Below are 20,556 nucleotides of genomic sequence, written 5' to 3'. Positions count from 1 at the left end.
TCTGACCCCTCTGCCAGCGGGAGACAGGAAGCAGAATGGCCACTACTGGCCCGCCCCTCCCCCGCCCATTCCTCCTGTTCTGAGCCTGGTCCCTTCCCCTTCCGGGTCTGAGCCGACCTCAGCACAGACACGAGTGAGAGGCCCGGGCCGGGCCGGGCCGGGCTGGGGAGGCTCCCTGGCTTCTCCGAGCTGGATTCTGTGGGCTGCAGGGTGGAGGTGGTTACAGCACGGGCAGGCCGCCAGGCCCGAGCCCTCACCATGTGGCCGTGGCTCCCAGCTCTCCCCGATCGTGCAGGGTCTCAGGACATCTGCTTCCAGAAACTTCCACCCATGAACACAAGTTCCTGTTTGCGTGGGCGCCGTCACTGTCGCCGGAGCCGGGCCTTCGTCACCACTGGGGCGCCCTCCGCAGGGGCCTGGCCCTCGGCTGGTCGGCTGCTGACCCCTTGGCGCCATGCCACCATGTCCTGCCCACGAAGGCTTCCGGGCACAGAGGATGACTTCTGCCTGCCTGGCCGGGGAGCCCAGTGGTTGGGGCTCTGGTCCTGCCCCAGAGCTGCCACTTGGAGTCCCCTGAACAGCGAGTGGCTGGGGATGTGGTCGAGGTGCCGGGGGTGGGGTGGGGGTGGGGGGGAGAAGGGCGTGGCGGGTGTTGGGGCGGGGATTGGCAGGGGTGGTGGGGAGGAGCGGCTGGGGTAGGGGGCTCCAGCCTTGGCCTCCTGGCTCCCGGGACTGGACTCTGTCTCCGGGCCCTTCCCCCACCACTTCCCAGAGGGGCTGTGAGGGGCCTTGTGCCCATGGGGGTCCCACCGGTGCCAGGAAGGGGACCCAGGGGGCGCCCGTGGCTCCGGCCTGGTTAACAGTGACCCCGACCCCCGCTCTCTGCCCTGCCCCGTCCCTCCTGTCCCCCTGTGCTCCTGGCCAGGGCCCTGCACGGGTCCCACACACACTGCCCTGACCTCGCCCACGGCCTCTCCTGCACATGTGGCCACGCAGCATGCTTGGCACCAAGCAGACCCCACGGGAGCTGCTCGATGAATTCCTTCCCCAATACCCGGGCACGGCTCGGCTGGTTCCCCAGCGCCTGTCCCCAAGAGGCACCCCGGGGGCTGCTCGCAGGTCACCCAGCCCTGCTCGCATGAGGGAGGCGTGGTGACCGTAGGCCAGCAGTCAGGAGGTGGTCAGCACTGACCCCCGTGCTCCCCGGGGAAGGCGAGGAGCACCCGGGAAGCAGTGGGGGCCCCAGAGCCCACGCGTGGCCTCCTCGCTGCAGCCTCTCTCCACCCCGGGGCCAGGCCTGGGCCGGGCCCCCACGCCCTTGCCGGGATAAAACCTGCGGTGACAACCCGGCTTACGGCGGACGGCAGCTGCCTCCTCTCCTGCTCGCGTCCCCAAGAGCCCCCGTGGGATTTTCTTTCTTTTTAAAATGTAGTTATGTATTTGAGAGGCAGAGAGAGAGAGAGAGAGAGAGAGAGAATCTTCCTTCCGCTGATGCACTCCCCAAATGGCTGCAATGGCTGGGCTGGGCCAGGCTGAAGCCAGGAGCCAGGAGCTTCCTTGGGGTCTCCCACGCAGGTGCAGGGGCCCAGGCACTTGGCCCGTCCTCCACTGCCTTCCCAGGTGCATTAACAGGGAGCTGGGCTGGATCTGAGACTCAAACTGGCGCCCCTATGGGATGCTGGTGCTGCAGATGGTGGCTTAGCCTGCCCCCACATGGAACTTTCTAGAACACTGTGGCACAGGCCCCTGCAGGGGGTTCCGGCCCCCCCTGCGTGGGCCTCGAGACCCTCTCCCCGCACTGTGCTGCCTGCCCGCGGGGCTCACTCTCGCGGCTGTCTTTGCCTTAGGCCCTGGTCTCTCTCTCTCTCTCTCTCTCTTTTTTTTAATTAAAAAAATACTTTTCACGTGAGCTTAGACGTGTTGCAAAACAGCGTCAGGTCCCAAGTGCCCGGTGGCCCAGTAAACAACTTACTCAGAGCTGCTCTCCTTCTCCAGGACTGGAAACCTGATCACCAGGAAGGCAGAGCTCTCTGGAGCTCTGGGCTCCCAGCGCCAGCCCCGCCGGCCCCTGGGGTGGAGGCAGGGGGCCCGCAAACCTCGGGTGCCCCTGTGGGTGGCCGCCTGGCACAGGAGCACAGCCGGCGGGGGAGGGGGCAGAGGGAGGGCTTGACCTGAGCTCCGCCCTCCTGCGGTGTGGGCCGGCTCAGGCCCGGGGAGGGGGCAGGAGCTGGGACACCCCTCCCCGCCCCCCGCTGCCGTCCCTGGGCCTCACCTGGCAGAGGGGCACCTGGTGCAGGGGCTCGGCGGTGCAGGCTGTGGGTAATGACGCGGGGCCTGCTGCCTGCAGGTGCACTCTGGCTGGCGGGCAGCTGTGTGCACACCTGGACGGGCACCAGGTGGCCCTTCCCCGGGAGGGGCCTGGGGGCCGTCTTCCTCACCTGGGGGCTGAGATCCTGGGTCCCGGTGGCCCTGGGCGACACAGGCATGGGCGGTGGGAGGGTCTCCGGCTCCCCAGAGCAGACCAAGGGCTGGGTCCCACCGCCAGCAAAACCCGGAGGGGGCCTGGCCCCTGTGGTCTCCCCGCCCCACCAACTTCCCACACAGAGACCTCCCCCTGTGTCCACGCTGGGGGCACGCTCCCTCCCGCCCTCATCTGCCAAGACCGAGGCCAGTCCGTGGGAGTTCACGCGGCTTGTGGGCGGTGGGCGGGACCCCGAGCTGGCGGCGGGGGCGGTCCCCGCCCTGGAGAAGGGGCGGCGGGGAGGGGGCCGCCCTGCTTATCTGCTCTCCCACGCCCCCAGCTGCATCCCTTCGCGGTGGTGTCTGGTGCTGCCCGCTGTAACCCGACTCCGCGCCCTCGCCCAGGCCCCCCCCTGCGCTGGGGGCGGGAGCCGGAGCGCGCGCAGAGCCGGGCGGCCCGAGTGCCACATCACTGGGCCCTCGCCGGCCGCCGCGCCCACCATGCTGCTCCTGGCCGTCCTGGCTGCCGCCGTGGCCGCCCTCCAGCCGGGGTGCCAGCCTGCCCAGGACCCTGCCGGTGAGGCCCCCTGCCCCGCGCCCACTGGGGGTAGGACGTGGCGCTGGGGACCCAGAGTGGGCTTGTGGTCGTGGCTGGTGGAGGAGCCTTTGCCCGGGAGGGGGCGTCGGGCTCTGCACGTGCAGGGAGATGGGACCCCCGGCCAGGGCGCAGTGGAGGGACTCTGGGGGGGCCAGGGGCAAGGTCCTTTGCAGGACGGGGAGCAGCAGGAGGGGGCACCCCTGTGGCGAGGTCCCAGCCAGCAGGTGCCGGGCCAGGGCTAGGGGAGAGGCCAGCGCGGCCCTGGGTCCTTCCAGGAATGGGGAGGCCTTGGCAGCCGCCAACTTTCCGCTCCGCCCGTCCGCTAGGGGCTGCGGTGTGGACGCCGTCCCGGAAGTGGGGGATGGGGAGGGGTGCTGTGCCTGGTGGGGGCTTGTGCCCGTGTGCGAGGGCTCGCTGAGAGGGTCCCCGCGGCCGGTGGCACCCCGCTCCCCTGGAGGCCGGGGGTGGGGCTCTGGGATGCGAGGGCCCAGCAGGGTCAGATCCAGCCCCTCGGAGCCCCTCGGCCGGCACCGGCCCCGCAGCTGTGCCGGGAACCGAAGGCTCCACGCGCAGGAGCCGCGGCCGCTCTTGCTCGCCATCCTTCAGCCGGGGCTTTGCAGAGGAGCCCAGGCCAGGCAGGTGCATGGCCGTGTGTGCGTGCGTGCGTGTTGCATGCATGTTCACGCGTGTGGGTCACTGATGGACGCCCCCTCCCTGCAACTCCCCCCCCCCAAAGATCCTAGGAAATCCTAGAACCACGTGCTTGTCGGAGACCGTGCCGTCCCCTCCAGGGAGCTTCCCCTGACCTGCCCTGTCCTCACCCAGCAGGTGGGCCACTGGCCCGGCTGGTGCTGAGTGTGGCCGCGGCCCCAGCCCGTGGTCTCTCCTTGCAGACGGGGGTACAAGCTGAGTCCCGTATCCAGACCATAGCCGGCGCAGGCAAGGCCGGCAGGCAGTGTCCAGCCCCTGTGCCCGAAAGCTGCCACCCCAGGAGCTCAGGGCCGGCCTGGACGCTCCCTCTGCCCTCGGCCTCCTCCCTTGGCTGGCGGGAGCCTGGGGCCCGGGCTCTGGGTTCAAGCTCCGACTCCTCTGTGCTGTGTGATGTCCTGCCCTGTCTGGGTTCATTCTGCTGTGGGCTCGGGAGGGCGGAGAACTGCTGCCACCTTGTGGCCTATTCCTGGCAGCGCAGGCTAATGTGTCATTCAGTTAAAGCCAGGCGATTTCCCTTGTCTTAGGATGGGGTGATGACACTTGGCCTCGGGGTCCCCCAGTGGGGGCGGCCGTGTCCAGCCTGGTTTTATACCCTCCAGGTCTGCCTTTCGCACTCCCGGCGGTTCCGAGGTGGCAGGTCTGGAGCCCGTGGCCCTGAGCTTCCTTGGAGACGGAGTTTTTGTAGAAGACGGGGTCACCTGGGTTAGGGCAGGCCCCGAGCGTGATGCCTGGGACAGAACTGGACGTAGATGGACACTTGGGGGGGGTCCTGTGACAGTCGGAGGGCTGCGGCCACAGCTGAGGGACTCCCAGACCACCCGGAGCTGGGCGAGGCCGATGCGCGCTCCCTCAGAGCCCGGCTTGCAGCCCCTGGAGCCAGGGGCGTGGTCGGCCCTGGTGTGTGCTGCTCGGTGACAGCCCCTCCCTCTGTCTCCCACCTGTGCTGGTCCCGGCTGCCCAGGTGCACCTGTCCGATGGGCAGCCCCTGCCCCTGCTCACCGGGCACACCCTGGCCACCCGGCACCACGCCAGCTCCCCGTCCAGCAGACCTGCAAGGAAACAGAGGCACAGTCCTCGCCTGAGGCTCGGGGAATTGGCTGGTGCGGGGGCTGGGGGCTGTGGCTGCCCCCTCCACGGGGGAACCGAGCACCAGGAAGGCTCAGGAGCGGGAGCTGTGTGGCCAGCAGGGCAGACCTGGGGCCGCTGCAGCTCTGTCCCCACCTGGGGGGCCGCCTTCCAGGCTACGTGGCCTGGCAGGGTGTCCAGTGGGCTCAGGATGAGGGGTTTCCCCAGCCCCGGCTGCTGGAGCCCCCAAGCCCCTCCCAGCCTCCTGCTGCCCTTTCTTTGGTCCCCGTCGTCCCCGCCCGTGGCCGGCAGCTGGGCGGTGGCTCTGAGGCTGGGCCCTGCACGCGCCTGGGCCTTGGAGGGGGCTTTGTGGGGGTCAGAGCCGCGGGAGGTTGGGGCCGGGACTGGGCTGCCTGGAGCTGGGCGCCACCGTGGAGGGGCTTCATGTCCCCAGGGCAGGATGGGGGGCCCTGTGCTGCGCCCCCAGCGCTGGGAGCCCCCAGCCGCTCAGCCCCTCGCCTGAGAAGGGAGGTGCCTGCAGGGACAGGGGGAGCCGCCATGGTGGCAGGGGCACGGGTGAGTGGGCGCAGGGCTGCGCGTCCCTAACGCGGTGCCGTGTCCTCCGCAGGTGAGTGCCGCAGGCCGCGGGCTGCAGACAGCGGTAGGTACCGGCCCCCGTGTGTCTCCCGAGTGGTGCACCCCTCCCCACCCCCACGTGCCCTCCCGAGCCCGCTAGAGGGCTGGCGTTCCCAAGGTGGGCACGAGTGACAGGGCCCGTCACTCAGCTCCAAGGAGACCCAGGGGCACAGGGTCCACCTCCGGCTGTCCCCTCCGGCTGTCCCCTCCGGGCTCTGCCCCTGCTCCCTGGGGCACAGCTACGGGCATGGAGCCAGGGGCCTCTGGAGCTGGGAGAGGCGGAGCCTGCCCTGGTGTGGGGGCCTGGGGACCCCGCCCCCCAAGCCCTGCTGCCTTTTCCCGCCCATCGCCAGGGGCCAGACTCCCCACGCAGAGGTGGCCGTGTCCCGGGCAGGGTTTCGCCTGGGGGCGGAGTCTCCAGGGGCCGTGCACCTGTGGCTGCGGCCCAGCCGGCCTCCTCCCCGCCCCCTAGCCCAGGCCGGCTCTCCTGCGCCCGTTTGCCCACTCAGGATCAGGCGCAGGAGCCTCCTCCGGTGTCTCTCGCAGGCCCTGGTGCCCTGGCCGACCGTGGGTGCCCTGGCCGGGAGTGACCGCTGCCCCTGCCTGCCCCCCTCAGCCACCTGCGTGGACCTGCAGCTGAGGACCTGCGCCGACGCCGCCTACAACCGGACGGCTCTGCCCACCCTGCTGGAGCACCGGTCGCGGGAGGCGGTGGAGGCCAGCTCCGAGTACATCCTGCTGAGCGTCCTGCACCACCTGCTGGAGGGCCAGTGCAACCCCGAGCTGCGGCTGCTGGGCTGCGCCGTGCTGGCGCCCCCGTGCGAGGGCGGCCGGGCGCGCAGGCCCTGCAGGCGCGTGTGCGAGGCGCTGCGGGAGAGCTGCCAGCCGGCCTTCGACGCCATCGACATGGCCTGGCCATACTTCCTCGACTGCCGCCACTACTTTGCGGACGAGGACGAGGGCTGCCACGACCCCCTGCAGGCGCTGCGGGGTAGGGGGGGCCCGGCAGGGGGGCCAGACGCAGGGACCTGGGCAGGCCGGGCGCCCCCTCGCTGGATGCAGAGGAAGGCGTGGGTCAGAGGGCGCCTCCACGTGGGCTCAGGGCACAGTGGGAGTGGGCGAGGCTGGCCCGGACCGGCCCCAGCCAGGCTCCCTCAGGAAGCTGCTGGGCGTGGGCTGGGGCCCGGCCCAGGGTGGGCAGGAGCTGCCCCAGAGGCCCGGGCAGGAGGCTCTGGGGACCGTGCGAGGGCTGCCCCGAGACAGATTTGCCTCCTCGGGGGCACAGAGGGCTGGGGGTGGAATGGGCAGGCCCAGGGCACCCTGGGCCTTGGTCCTGGGAGCTGTGCCTAGGGGTCCTGAGGCACCTGGGGGCAGTGCTGTGGGGGAGCCCCTTGTGTCCCTCCAGCCCCCGGGGGCCACTGCGCACACAGGCAGTGAGGAGGAGGCGTCCAGAGGCCAGGGGGCTGCCTGTGTGCTGGGGCCACGGCAGCAGCCATGGTCGGCACGTGTGGCCCCTGAGCACCTGCAGTGTGGCCAGCAGGACCCAGGCCCCCTGTTTCCCTGTGAGTTTAAACAGAAATCTAGCAGCGTGTGCCGCACGGGACAGCGCCAGGAGCCAGGTCCCGGGGGGCTTCCCAGGATGTGAGACCCCCACTGTGGTGGAGAGGGGCTCAGACCCCTGCCTTGTGTGGGGGGAGCCAGGGCCGATGGCCCCAGGTCATTCACTGCAGGTGCATGGCTGGGTCCACACAACACTGGGCTCCGCGCTGGGACTCGGGGGGCCAGCGGAATGAGACTGCTCTGGGGGGCAGAGCCATGGGGGGGTGGGCTCAGGCTGATCCCAGCTCCCCTCAGAGCCTCCAGCCCTCGGACTGCTCCTGGCTCCCACGCAGGTGCGGGGGTGGGTGGGTGGTGTCTGCGTGGGGTGGGGGGGGAACCGGCGTTGGAGGTTACTCCGGGCATTTCTGTCACCATATTGCTGCTTTCGCCTGCTCTCTTTCCCATCAGCATCTGATCAGCAGGGCACCGGAGGCGCGGGGACAAGAGCCGGGTCCTTGCCGTGCGCTAGCCGGGCCTCAGTCCCCGGAGGCCGCTGCTCTAGGGAGCAGGTGGAAAAGCCGCCGGCTTAGGAGCTGCCCTCTCTCCATCCTGCCCTTCAGTCACCGTGGCCGGCCGGCACGGGGCAGCAGTCACAGGGCGGGGCCTCTCCCAGTGCTGCCAGGCCCCCCGGCAGAACGCGGACGTGGCTACTGCCAGCCAGACGCGGAGACGGCTCAGAGCCCGCCGGCCGGCCCCAGGGCCGAGCGTCCAGGGGGCCCCCTCCTGCGCTTCGTGCTGCTCTGTGTTCCGGAAGCGTGGCCCCACGCCCCTTTGTTGCTGGGGCCGTTGCTCTGGGGCGTTTTAGCTCCAAACAGAGATGGGGTTTGGCAGGGAGGCCCCACTCCCAGGCGGCTGCAGTGCCGCGGACGAAGGGGGCGAGGGCGCTGCCAGTGGCCAGGTGGGCCCAGGAGGTGGCAGAGGCCGCGGGCAGCGGGCAGCGGGCAGCTCCGGCCATAGGGGAGCACGTGGCAGCCCCGCCCAGCTGACCCCAGCACCCCCCCCCCCACGCTTCCCCAGGTGCCCTGGAGCCCGAGGAGGCACCGCCCTCGGGCCTGCCGCCCACCTTCATCCGCTTCGCCCACCACTCCTACGCCCAGATGGTGCGGGTGCTGCGGCGGACGGCAGCCCGCTGCGCCCACGTGGCCAAGACCTACAGCATCGGCCGCAGCTTCGAGGGCAAGGAGCTGCTGGTCATCGAGTTCTCCAGCCGCCCGGGCCAGCACGAGCTGAGTAAGGCGGGCGGGCGGGCGTCCCGGGGACAGCCTGACACCCGGTAGCCTTTGGGCTGGGGAGACCAGGCTGTCCCGCCAGGGCAGAGCAGGGCTGGAGCGGATGGACAATCCGCACAGACGCAGGGAGTCGGGGTGGGGGGAGGGCAGAGGGAGGAGGGCGCCTCCCGGGAGGGGCAGAGCCGCGGTCGCGACGCTCCCGGAGCGCTGAGCCCCGGGTGCCGGAGGCACACGGCGCCGGGCCTGGTGCCTGCCCCACCAAGTGCAGACCTGGTGGTTTTTGCTCTGAGCTCCGGGACTCCTCGGGGACTGAAGCCGTTTTCCATTTAAAAAGCCACATCCACTCCCGGGCACACACAGCACCTCGTGGCTGGCAGGTCGCCTCAGCCCGTCCTCACCGCCCTGGGCCCGTAGTGTGGACACTGGGAACCCAGGGGTCAGTGGTGTTATCTCCCAGCAGGGGTTGGGGTCATCTGGCGACAGGGGTCTCCAGGGCCCCCCAGCTCTGGATGTTTGGGGCTGATGGCCGGGGCTCTCCGATCGTGCGTGGACCCGCAGCATCTGCGTGTGAGATGCAAAGCCTCGGACTGGGAAGACTGAGGGACGTGGCTTCCACTCCCAGGGCCGAAGGCTACTGGACTGCACGCAGTCGGGGCGATGCCTTCTCCACGAGGGAAGTGTGTGACTCGGGAGGGCTGACGTGCCCACGCCACAGCAGCAAGCCTAACAGGCTCCGAATCCATGTACCCACCCGTCCACGTCTCCATCCATCTGTCCACCCACCCACCCACCCTTCCATCTACAAATCCATTGATCTACCTAACAATGCACCCATCCATCCACATCTCTGTCCATCTGTCCACCCGTCCACCCACCTATCTACCCACCCACATCTCTATCTGTTCACCCACCCGTCCACTAAACCATCCGTCCACCCACCAGTCCATCCACCCACCGATCTATCCACCCATCCACCCACCCATCCATCCATCTACCCACCAATCCATCCAGCCACCAGCCCACCCACCCATTCCTCCATCCATCTATTCACTCCCCCACCAGTCCCTCCCTCCCATCTGTCCATCCACCTGTCCACCCATCCATTGAGGGTTACTTCCAGCTAAGTACCAATGTGTATCTTGACTTGTTACTCAAATGTGAGATGTGGCTGCCAATGAAATTCACATGGACCAGAGATAGCATACCTTATTATTATTTTTTAAAGATTTATTTATTTATTTATTTGAAAAGCAGAATGATAGAGATGGAGACACACACACACTCCCTCTCTCACACACACACATACACACTCCCCAAACACCCACAGAGCTGGGGCTGGACCACGCCAGAGCCAGGAGCCAGGAGCTCCATGCTGGTCTCCCACGCGGGTGGCAGGGCCCCAAGGAATGAGCGTGAACAAGCCCGGCACGCCTGGGCATCCTCGCTGAGGCGGCCTCGAGCCCCTGGGCCCCAGGGCTCTGCGCTGACCCCCGTGTCTCCGTCCCTCCCCCAGTGGAGCCTGAGGTGAAGCTCATTGGCAACATCCATGGCAACGAGGTGGCGGGCCGGGAGATGCTGCTGTACCTGGCGCAGTACCTGTGCAACGAGTACCTGCTGGGCAACGCCCGCGTCCAGCGGCTGCTCAACACCACCCGCATCCACCTGCTGCCCTCCATGAACCCCGACGGCTACGAGGTGGCGGCTGCTGAGGTGGGCGCCTGGCAGCCCGGAGGGCGTGGTCTGCCGCCCTCCACGCTCGCTCACCTGCTCCCGGTTTTATTAGCGGCGACCGTGGCACCTGTGCCGGGAGGTTGGGTTCCACAGGCAGCAGCACCAGCTTGGGGGGCGGGGAGGCCGCCAGCAGCCCTGCCGGGTGCGGTGAATTACGGTGAATCACGCAAGTGGCGCCTGCGAGGGAGGAGAGGGGCAGGTGACTGGGCTGCTGCGGGGGTCAGGGAAGCCCCCACGGGCGTGTCCTGGACCAGAGCGCAGGCAGGTGCGGAGGGCAGCGTGGGTGACCCTTGTGAGGTGGCAGGGGGGCAGGTGGGAGGGAGGGAGGAAGGGGGTGGAGGAGGGGCTGGCAGACACGAGCGAGCTCGCGGCTCAGAGCCAGAGGGAGGCTGGAGCCCAGCTCTGACCGGCGGCCATGCCAAGCCTCAGTCTGGGCGCTGACCCTGGCCGGGCTGACCTGTCGTCCAGGGTGCAGGCTACAATGGATGGACGAGTGGGAGGCAGAACGCACAGAACCTGGACTTGAACCGCAACTTCCCGGACCTGACGTCCGAGTACTACCGGCTGGCGGCGACCCGCGGCTCCCGCACTGACCACATCCCCATCCCGCAGCACTACTGGTGGGGTAAGGTAGGCGTCGCCGGGCTCAGGGCCAGCCCCTCTGTGGGCCTCCCAGGGGTCCCCCGGCTCCTCTAAGCCCAAATTTCCAGTCTGTGAAGTGGGGGCAGCTCCTCGCGGGCTCCAGTGGGGTTTGGGGAATAGCGTGGAAAACACCCAGCCCCGGGCAGGTGGCCCCCGCCTCTGGCTAGCCCCATGGTGCTCTGTCCATCCGAGTACGCCTCCCCCAGCCTGTGCACGGGGTGGGCCAGGGGCTCTCCCCCAAGGAGCTGCCCGTCCCAGGGGCTGGTGCACCTGCAGCTGTGTCACTGGCTCAGTGCAGGGACCGAGGACAGTCCGGAACAGGCATCCCAGCCTCTGAGGGCCCTGGAAGGCTGCTGGGACGAGGTGACAGCCCGGGAGGCCAGGGAGGGGTTCCTGGTGGGCATTGAGTGCTGAGGGCGGCCCCGCCCCTGGCAGGTGGCGCCCGAGACGAAGGCCATAATGAAGTGGATGCGCACGGCGCCCTTCGTGCTGTCGGCCAGCCTCCACGGGGGCGACCTGGTGGTGTCCTACCCCTTCGACCTGTCCAAGCACCCCCACGAGGAAAAGATGTTTTCCCCCACGCCCGACGAGAAGGTGAGCCCGTGGGGAGGGCGGGGGTGGGCGCTGGGCAGGAGTCCCTGTGCCCCCAGCCTCTCCACGCCCTGTTCCACGCCCCCTGCCCCGGAGGCCTCCAGCCCGCCCCTGCCCTGAGCTCCCCGGCCCACCCACCTGTCCCCATTTGGGAGCCTGGGGCTGCCACCCTGGCCGGGTGCCCGCCTTGCCTGCTGGACGAGGGCGCAGTGCCCAGCGCCGCCGGCAGAGGGCAGTGCTGCCGCGTGCGTGGCGCCCCGGCGGGGTCCCGCATCACCCCCCACCCCCGTCGTTTACCACGTGCGGCTCCGCGGGAGTCCGCGCAGGGGGCGCGGTCGGAATTCTGGCCCTGCCCTTCGCAGCCCCGCGGGCGACCGTGGCCTCCCGCCCCCCCTGCTCTCCCCATAGCCAACACGCAGACCCCCAGCCCGGCCCCACCCCGGCCCCAACACCGGGGAGAGGGCGGCCCCGCGGCAGGGGCGTGGCCGGGGGAAAGTGGGGTGGGGGGTGGCTGGACCAGGCCCGCCCGCAGGAGAGCCCGGGGGTCGCTGGTGTGCTTGTGCTGCGCCGTCATAGCCCCCCCCCCCATTCTTTCACTCGCTCTGGGCTTGGAGCTCGGGCAGGGTCGGCACAGGTGCTGCTGTCCCCGCGGTCGCCCGCCCCCTCCCTGGGCAGGCGCTGGCGGCAGGAGCCCCTCCACAGACGCCCAGGGCCGGGGCAGCTCACCTCAATGCGTCCCACCAGAGCCAGAGCAAACGCCCCCACCCCCACCCCCACCCCCACCAGCCATCAGTCGCGGGTCGATGACCCTGCGGCTCCACAGCTGCGGTGGTCTCTGTGGAAGCCTGAGCGTCCCAGGAGAGACGCAGACGGGAGGGGCTGGCTGGTGGGGCGTCCAAGGACCCCCCTCCCCCCCACTTCCGCCACCTCCAGCCGAGATCCAAGGCTGGGGACGGCACCTGTCCCTGCTCTGGAATCCTGCCCTGTTGCCCACACCCCAGGCACTGGCGTGGCTGCAGCCTGCCACGGGCCCCACAGGCAGGAGCGAGCAGGTGGGGTCCTCGGGCCAGTGCCCCTGGGTCCCTGCCTCCGTCCCCGCCAGCCCTCCCGGCAGCTCCGAGTGTGCCTGTGTCCACGCTCTGGGCGGGGAGCGCCTTGAGCCCAGCCTGCGGCTCTCACACCGCCGGGGTCTGGGGCCCGTCGGAGCAGCTGCCTTCTGTGCCTTAGCCCAGCAGACGGGGCAGGGGTGGGGGGAGGCCTGGGGAGCAGCAGAGAGGGACCCTGGCCCCACCGGCAGGCCCATTGTCAGATGGGTAGTGGGGCTGGGGGGTGGAGAGACACGGCGGGCAGTGCATGTGTGTAGCAGACCCCACTGTCCACCTGCAGGCGGCACCTGCAGCCCCTGTGACCTGGTTCAGCCGGAGGGGGGCCCGCTGCACACAGCAGACCATGCCTGGGTCCCGATGTGCCAGCCCCGGGGAGCGGAGGACGGGAGTGCTGGGCTTGGCTGCTCAGCTTCCCCCTGCAGGGCCAGCACCGCAACGCCTCCCCTCTGAGAACCTGGACCCAGCCTCTGCCTCCCCCAGCCAGGTCCTGGGACCCCAGCCTTGGAGAGACCCTCGCCCTGGGCCACAGCGGCCCCCTGCCACCGAGCCCTGCCCACCCAGTGTCCCCCTTTCTGACGGAGCCCAGGCTGTGCAGGAGGGTCCCTGCAGCACCTGGTCAGACCCGGTGCCCTCCTGGGGCTTGTGGAGAGCTGAGACCCCACCCCAGAGGGGTGTGTGTGGGCGGGGAGGCCCCTGCACCCCGGGATCCCCGCCACAGCAGACAGGCCCAGCCCTGGGCCAGGCGGTGGAGACGCCTGCGGTCCAGGCGTGGGCGGGCGGGGCAGGGGCTTCCTGCAGGTGAATCCGGCAGCTGCCGCCGGGCCGGGCAGAGGAGCCAGGGTCGTTATTCATAGTGAGGTCTGGTGGGGAGAGAAACTTCCTGGAAATGCGGCTGGCCCCGCCTCCACCCCACCCCCACGGCACACTGCCTCCTCCACCAGCGCCGCTGAGGAGTGTCCCCGAGACACAGCCCACACGCGTGCAGGGGCTCAGCCACCACAGGTGGCCCGCCGCCTCCGGGCCTTTGTCCTCCGGGACCTCCTCGCTGCACCTGTGCCGCAGGCGTCGGCTGGGCAGCCCCGCCCCTCCTGGCCCCTCTCCGAGGTGTTCTGCGAGGCTGGTCCTGTGGCCAAGGGAACACCTCTCGCTCGTGCTTGGCAGATGTTCAAGCTGCTGGCCAGAGCCTACGCCGACGCGCACCCCATGATGATGGACAGGTCGGAGAACAGGTGTGGAGGCAACTTCCTGACGCGGGGCAGCATCATCAACGGGGCTGACTGGTACAGCTTCACGGGAGGTGCGGCCCCAGGGGTGCGGTCATGGGCGTGGCCCTGGGGTGCGGCCATGGGTGTGGCCCTGGGGGTGTGTCATGGGCGTGGCCCTGAGGTGTGTCATGGGTGTGGCCTGGGGTGTGGTCATGGACGTGGCCTGGGGTGCGGCCATGGGTGTGGCCCTGGGGTGCGGTCATGGGCGTGGCCCCGGGGGTGTGTCATGGGCGTGGCCCTGAGGTGTGTCATGGGTGTGGTCATGGGGATGTGCCATGGGGTGTGGTCATGGGGTGCGGCCCCAGGGGTGCGGTCATGGGTGTGGCCAGGGGTGTGTCATGGGCGTGGCCCTGAGGTGTGTCATGGGTGTGGCCCCGGGGTGTGTCATGGGCGTGGCCCTGAGGTGTGGTCATGGACGTGGCCTGGGGTGTGGTCATGGAGGTATGTCTGTGGGGGCGTAGCCACAGGGTATGGTCATGGGTGTGGCCCTGGGGTTGTGGTCATGGGTGTGGCCCTGGGGTTGTGGTCATGGAGGTGTGGCCATGAGGTGTGGTCATGGGTGTGGTTATGGGTGTGGCCCTGGGGTATGGCCCCGGGGTGTGGCCCTGGGTGTGATTATGGGTGTGGTCACGGGTGTGGCCCTCGGGTTGTGGCCATGGAGGTGTGGCCATGGGTGTGGCTCTGGGGTATGGTCATGGAGGTGTGGCTGTGGAGGCGTAGCCATGGGGTGTGGTCATGGGTGTGGCCTGGGGTGTGGTCATGGAGGTGTGGCCATGGGTGTGGCTCTGGGGTATGGTCATGGAGGTGTGGCTGTGGAGGCGTAGCCATGGGGTGTGGTCATGGGTGTGGCCTGCGGTGTGGTCATGGAGGTGTGACCATGGGGTGTGACCATGGGTGTGGCCCGGGGTGTGGTCATGGAGGTGTGGCCATGGGGTGTGGTCATGGGTGTGGCTCAGGGTGTGGTCATGGAGGTGTGGCCATGGGGGTGTTGGGTTTGTTCTCTGAGCTCTCACACCCCACCGTCCTGCCCTGTAGGGGCTGAGTGGGCTGGGGGAGGCAGCACGAGGCCCCGTGACCCTGCAGAGAATGCGGGGTGCTAGCACTGTGTGTGCCCGACACCGGGGCGCTCTTGGGCCCGGAGCAGCCCCACAGGAGGCCCTGGGGCGGGGTCTGTGCCTTCCCCGGATCCTCTGCTTCACCGGCACCCAAACCTCTGTGTGCCAAGGCTGCCCTCGGGGAGCTGCGTGGGTGCCCAGAGCGGCCCCTGCTGGGTCAGACCCCTGGGTGTGCCCCACCCCCAGCACTGACCGAGGGCGAGGAGGCCTTGGCCTGGTGCAGGGCCCGAGGCGGGCAGGGCTCAGGCTGCGGCTGTGTCTCCTCACTCCTCTTGTGCCCTCGGCTGGGGGCACCCCCTCTGCGTGTCCCAGAGCCACGCCCCGCACCTGCAGCCTCCCCCTCACCCCCCGAAAGGCAGCTCCTCGCTCCCCCAGATCTCGGGGGCGCAGTTTTTCTGACTCTCACACAGGGCCCCAGGGAGCTGAGCTGAGAGAGGCCCCGTCCCGCAGCCACCATGACCCAGGGCAGGCACAGAGGCCGGCGAGCGGGGCTGGGGCCCAATGGAGCGGAGGCGGCCACACGGGAGGAGCTGCCCTGGGGAGGAGGTGGCTGTGGCCACAGCAGACACAGCTGGCAGAGTGGGAGGGGGCTGCACGCGGCGTGGGTGCCCAGCCCCAGCTGCCCCATGGGGGTAGTAAGAGCCTCATCCACCCAGTGTCCAGCTCAGTGGACGTCCCTGGGAGTCTGGTGTCCTCGGGGCCCCCTGGGCAGGGGCCCGTGTGGTGCCAGCTGCTGCCAGCCCCCCAGGAGCAATCGGGTCAGGTCAGAGGACAGGGTGGGGCTCGCCGTGCGGCTGCGCCCCCACCCCTCCCGTGGGAATGCCGAGGGTGGGTGCTGAGGCCTGCGCCTCGCCCACTGCTCCGTGCGGTGAGGACAGGGACTACGACGCCCGACCCGCAGACGTCCAGCGCCCCACGCCCCGGGAAGGGGGGATTCGAGACCACGCCTGGCTCCGCGGGGAGAGGGGCAGCGGGGCCTGACGGGCTCGCCTCCGTGCCGCAGGCATGTCCGACTTCAACTACCTGCACAGCAACTGCTTTGAGATCACGGTGGAGCTGGGCTGCGTGAAGTTCCCGCCCGAGGAGGCCCTGTACACGCTGTGGCAGCACAACAAGGAGTCACTGCTGAGCTTCGTGGAGATGGTGAGCCGGGGGGGGGGGGGGTCCCTGCCCCGCCCCGGCCCAGCCCTCCCTGGAGGAGCTAGCTCCTGGGCTTTGTCTTAAAGGAGTGGGAGAAGCCGGGCAACGGGAGAGCTGAGCAGAGGGCGGGGCCCCGGGGGCCAGAGCGAGGGGCGTGGCCGTGGCGACGGGTAGGGCGCTGTGCAGGGGTGGGCCGTGGCCTGGCTGAGGGCAGCTGCGGCCCCCCCCCCCGGGGAGCAGGCAGGTGGGCGGGGAGTGGGGTCTGAGCCCCAGTCCCCAGGCGCCGATGCCCGGGGTGTGTGTGGCCTCCCCGGGGGGGGGGTGCGGTAGGGTGCTGAGGGCTCGTGTGAGGTCAGAGGTGGAGATGCTGGGGAGTGCAGGCGTCTGCTGCTTCTCCCAGGCGTCTTGAAGACTCTGCCTGCTGTGCAGGTGCAGGTCAGCGCACGGGGCGTCACGCGGGCGCATGGGGGCTGCCCGTTCACCCCCAGGGCTCAGGGGCGACAGAGGATCAGGGAGGTGGCCCGGCGGCGTCTCAGAGCCCGAGCCCCAGGCTGCCTGTCCTGTGTGTGAGCTCCTGCTGCTAGAACGTTCTGGAAGCTGCCAGGGCCAGGCAGAGCTTCCCCAGGCCTGTGGCGCAGCTGGGGTCCCTTCCCGCGGCTGTGCCGGTGGCCGACGCTCCTTGGGCCAGGCCCTGGCTCGCGTGCGGTTTTATGGCCGTCTGGTGGAGATGAGTCCCGAGGAGCCTTCCGTGCGTCTGGGATTCCTCCGTGGATATTGCTCGTGAAGTCTTGGGAGATGAAGATTTAATGGCGCGCAGGCCGCCGGCAGCACGCGCCCTGGCTCCGAGACGCCGCCCCAGGACCACCGGGCGCTGCCCTCTGATAAGCATCGTGCCTGTCGGGGCCAATTGAAGTCCCTCCCGCGGTGACGCTCAGCAGGCCTGGGCGGGTGTCGGGGGCGGGGCGGCCATCTCCTCCCCGGCTCCTGCTGCGCACGGAGATGACCCTGCGGCGCCCGAGCGCGGATGGCCAAAACCCTGCACGCGCACGTGCCTGGGAGAGCGGAGCCCGGAGCTGACCTGGATGGACACCAGGGAGGGCTGCCTGGAGGAAGAGGGCGGGCTGAGTGTAGAAGGCCCCGAAGGGAGCCGGCGAGGGGGCTCTGAACAGACAGGCGGAGGAGCCACGGAGGGGCCGGGCGGCCGGGGTCCTTGTCACCCCACGCAAGCTTTTGGGGGGCTGGCGCTCTACTGGCGCCCATTTGATGGTGTGGGAAGCGGAGGAGCAAAGCAGCAAACTGCCCACGGGCCCTGGGTGGAGTCTGTGTTTGCCCTGGAGAAGAACAGACCCCCGCGGGAGGGCGGAGTTGGCCGTGGTCCGGCGGCGCCCTGGGCCCCCGGCTCTGCGCTCAGTGAGGTTTTTGTGGCTGTGTCCGTGTGAAGATGAGCAGGGTGAGAAGTCTCTTCGGCTTCAACGCTTGCTTCCAGCTTCGATTAAAAAGAGTATTTGCGCTTATTTTGAAAGGCAGAGATAGATGGACTGATTGATGGACCGATGGATTGATCTTCCATCCGCTGGCTCACTCCACAGCCAGGGCTGGGCCAGGGCAAAGCCGGGAGCCAGGGACTCCACCCAGGTCTCCCAGGTGGGAGGCAGGGGCCCGAGTACTGATGCTTCGTAGGGCAGCAGGACATTGGAATGAGAGCCAGGACCCAACCCAGCCGCTCCGAGGTGAGGGGTGGGCGTCCCAAGTGGCTGCTACTTTTATATTTTTAAAAAATTTCATCTATTTTTAAATATGTATTTCAAAGGCAGAGTTACAGAGAGAGGGCGGAAGGGGAGACACGTGTCACTCCCCAAATGGCTGGAACAGCTGGCGCCGGGCCAGGGTGAAGCCAGGCGCTTCATCCGGGTCTCCCACGGTGGTGGCCGGGAGCCACTGCTTTCCGGGTGCATTAGCAGGGAGCTGGACAGGAAGTGGCGCAGCCGGGATTCCAGTCTGCACTTGTGTGGGAAGTCGCTGTTGCAGGCGGCGCTAACCGGCTGTGCCACAGCGCCGGCCCCAGAGCGACACCCCTCCCGCTGCACTCCCGGTCTGCCCCGTGCTCTGACTTGGGAAGCAGCAAACCCATCTGTGTCCCTCGCGTGGCTGGACACTCATGCCGGCTTGCAGGGGGTCGCCTTGCCGCTCTGCGTCCCCTCACCCAGGGGTCCCGGTCCCCTCCAACCTCGGCGCCCGTGCTGTTTTTGCTGGATGGAGCGAGGGCAGTCGGGCTGGTCACTGTCTCTTCAAGGCTGTCCTGGAGCAGGTGGCTCTGTGGGGGGCTGCTCTGTGGAAAGTCCCGGGGGTGTGGAATCGCAGGACGTGTGCAGACAGGGATACACGCTGAGGGCCAGGGCAGCTCGCCCGGTGCCAGGGCTGTCGCCAGAGTGCAGGCTGTCCCCCGTGTCCTCTGTGCAGCCGGGAAGGGGGGCGGGAGCTGAGAAGTCATGACGGGGATGCTGGGGGCCAGGAACTGAATCGGGCAGAACGTGGGGTCCCTGCACACCCAGGACGCGTGGGGTGGATCGGGAGGGCGTGGCCTGCCACCTGGGGAAATGGAGGCACAGAGCGGGGAGTGCCCTGCTCAAAACCGCCCGGCAGCTGGCACCGGCTCCACGCCTCCTCCCTGTCTGCAGGTGCACCGTGGCATCAAGGGCGTGGTGATGGACAAATTTGGCAAGCCAGTCAAGAACGCCCGCATCTCAGTCAAGGGCATCCGACATGACATCACCACAGGTGAGCCACTCCCAGTGTTCAGTGCTTCCCAGGAGGCAGCCACGTGTCGGGGAGGAGCCTGTTCCTGGTGCTAGGTGCTCAGTGCTCACTGGGAGGCAGCCACGTGTCGGGGAGGAGCCTGTTCCTGGTGCTAGGTGCTCGGTGCTCACTGGGAGGCAGCCACGTGTCGGGGAGGAGCCTGTTCCTGGTGCTAGGTGCTCAGTGCTCGCCAGGAGGCAGCCACGTGCCGGGGAGGAGCCTGTTCCTGGTGCTAGGTGCTCAGTGTTCACTGGGAGGCAGACACGTGTCGGGGAGGAGCCTGTTCCTGGTGCTAGGTGCTCAGTGTTCACTGGGAGGCAGCCACGTGTCGGGGAGGAGCCTGTTCCTGGTGCTAGGTGCTCAGTGCTCGCCAGGAGGCAGCCACGTGCCGGGGAGGAGCCTGTTCCTGGTGTTAGGTGCTCGGTGCTCACTGGGAGGCAGCCACGTGTCGGGGAGGAGTCTGTTCCTGGTGCTAGGTGCTCAGTGCTCACTGGGAGGCAGCCACGTGTCGGGGAGGAGCCTGTCCTGGTGCTAGGTGCTCGGTGCTCACTGGGAGGCAGCCACGTGTTGGGGAGGAGCCTGTTCCTGGTGCTGGGTGCTCGGTGCTCACTGGGAGGCAGCCACGTGCTGGGGAGGAGCCGGCTCCCGCCTGGCCCTGCTCTGAACACCTGGGAGCCACCTCCCTCTCGGGTCTCACCTGCCCCTGAGCCCCTTGTTCATACCCCAGCGTCCTCGCCCCGTGGATGAACGGCGCGTCCCGTGCCCAGCCCCGGCTCCGGCTGCCCTCGGGAGTGAGGGGTCTGGGGGGGAGTGGGGCTGGGGCTGCTCAGTGGGGTCTTCAGAGCAGAGGCAGCCCTAGGCAGGGCTCTGAGGTGTGGGTAGGAGTCTGGTTGAGGGAACAGGCAGGGAGACCACCCAGGCAGGTGCAGAGAGGAGCAGAAGTCCCCGCCTGGGCCCCTGCTGGCCTCCCCCACCCCGTGTCCGCGGCCCCGGCGAGGGTCCTTTTATTCTGTTCGCCCCCAGCCCCCGACGGTGACTACTGGAGGCTGCTGCCCCCGGGCTCCCACATCGTCATCGCCCAGGCGCCCGGCTACTCCAAGGTCATCAAGAAGGTCACCATCCCGCTCCGCATGAGGAAAGCTGGCCGCGTGGACTTCATCCTGCAGCCCCTGGGGCTGGGGTCCAAACAGGGCCTTCTTGGGGCGCGGAGAGCCAGGGCCGGGCCCCGAGACCCGCTGGACGGCGCTGGCCCTTGGGGGGAGCCTACAGAGCCCGGCCTCGAGCCCCTTGGGGCGCGTAGGCAGCCGGCTGCAGGGGGCAAGCCATGGTGGTGGTCCTACTTTGCGTCTCTGAGCTCACACAGGCCGCGCTGGCTGCTCAAGTACTAGCGCTCCGGCCGCGCCCTGGGCTCCTGGCTCTTGATGTGGTCACGTGGCTGCAGACGTGGCTGCAGACGTGGCCACAGACGTGGCGCGCTGATTAAAGTGTCTCCGTCACCTGTGCTGGCACCTGCTGGGAGGGAGGGGACGGCTGTGGTTGGCCGCAGGCGGCTGTGGCCTCGTCCCCTGGGGAGGCCACCCCAGGGTCCCACGCAGGCCATGGCGGGGTGAGGACTCGAGCCCCCTGCACCCCCGACCTCTCCCGGACCACAAGGCCTTGAACCAATTTCACAGATGGGAAAACTAAGGCTGAGGGAGGTGCACGGCCACAGCGGGAGCTCAGCTCCGGGTCTCAGCTGAGAGCAGGAAGAAGCGTCAGCCTGGCAGATGGCGGTGGGGTGGGCAGGGGCAGGGGTCTCCCTCGGACCCCTCCTCATGCTGTGTCGTCACTGGCTGTGGTCCCGGCTCCGCCCGAGGCCGCTCGCCTTGGCTT

General features: G+C 68.9%; 1 protein-coding gene across 2 annotated transcripts; it reads left to right on the top strand.

Moving 5' to 3' along the window:
* Positions 1-2,307: 2,307 nt before the first annotated feature.
* On the top strand, positions 2,308-20,180 carry CPZ (carboxypeptidase Z). Of its 2 annotated transcripts, XM_070069539.1 has the most exons (11): positions 2,809-3,037; positions 5,463-5,495; positions 6,087-6,461; positions 8,087-8,299; positions 9,812-10,008; positions 10,498-10,659; positions 11,107-11,265; positions 13,530-13,665; positions 15,752-15,891; positions 18,567-18,666; positions 19,708-20,180. In XM_070069539.1, exons 1-11 carry the CDS (start codon positions 2,962-2,964, stop codon positions 20,070-20,072), a joined length of 1,956 nt encoding a protein of 651 aa, XP_069925640.1. In that variant the 5' UTR covers positions 2,809-2,961; the 3' UTR covers positions 20,073-20,180. The 2 variants fall into 2 exon arrangements, with proteins under 2 accessions (XP_069925641.1, XP_069925640.1); XM_070069540.1 differs by lacking the exons at positions 5,463-5,495; positions 6,087-6,461 and having other exon boundaries at positions 2,308-3,037.
* Positions 20,181-20,556: the final 376 nt, after the last annotated feature.

The sequence above is a fragment of the Oryctolagus cuniculus genome, chromosome 2, assembly GCF_964237555.1.
Source record: "Oryctolagus cuniculus chromosome 2, mOryCun1.1, whole genome shotgun sequence".
NCBI classification, from domain to species: domain Eukaryota; kingdom Metazoa; phylum Chordata; class Mammalia; order Lagomorpha; family Leporidae; genus Oryctolagus; species Oryctolagus cuniculus.
This window is presented reverse-complemented; position numbering and strand designations above follow the sequence as displayed.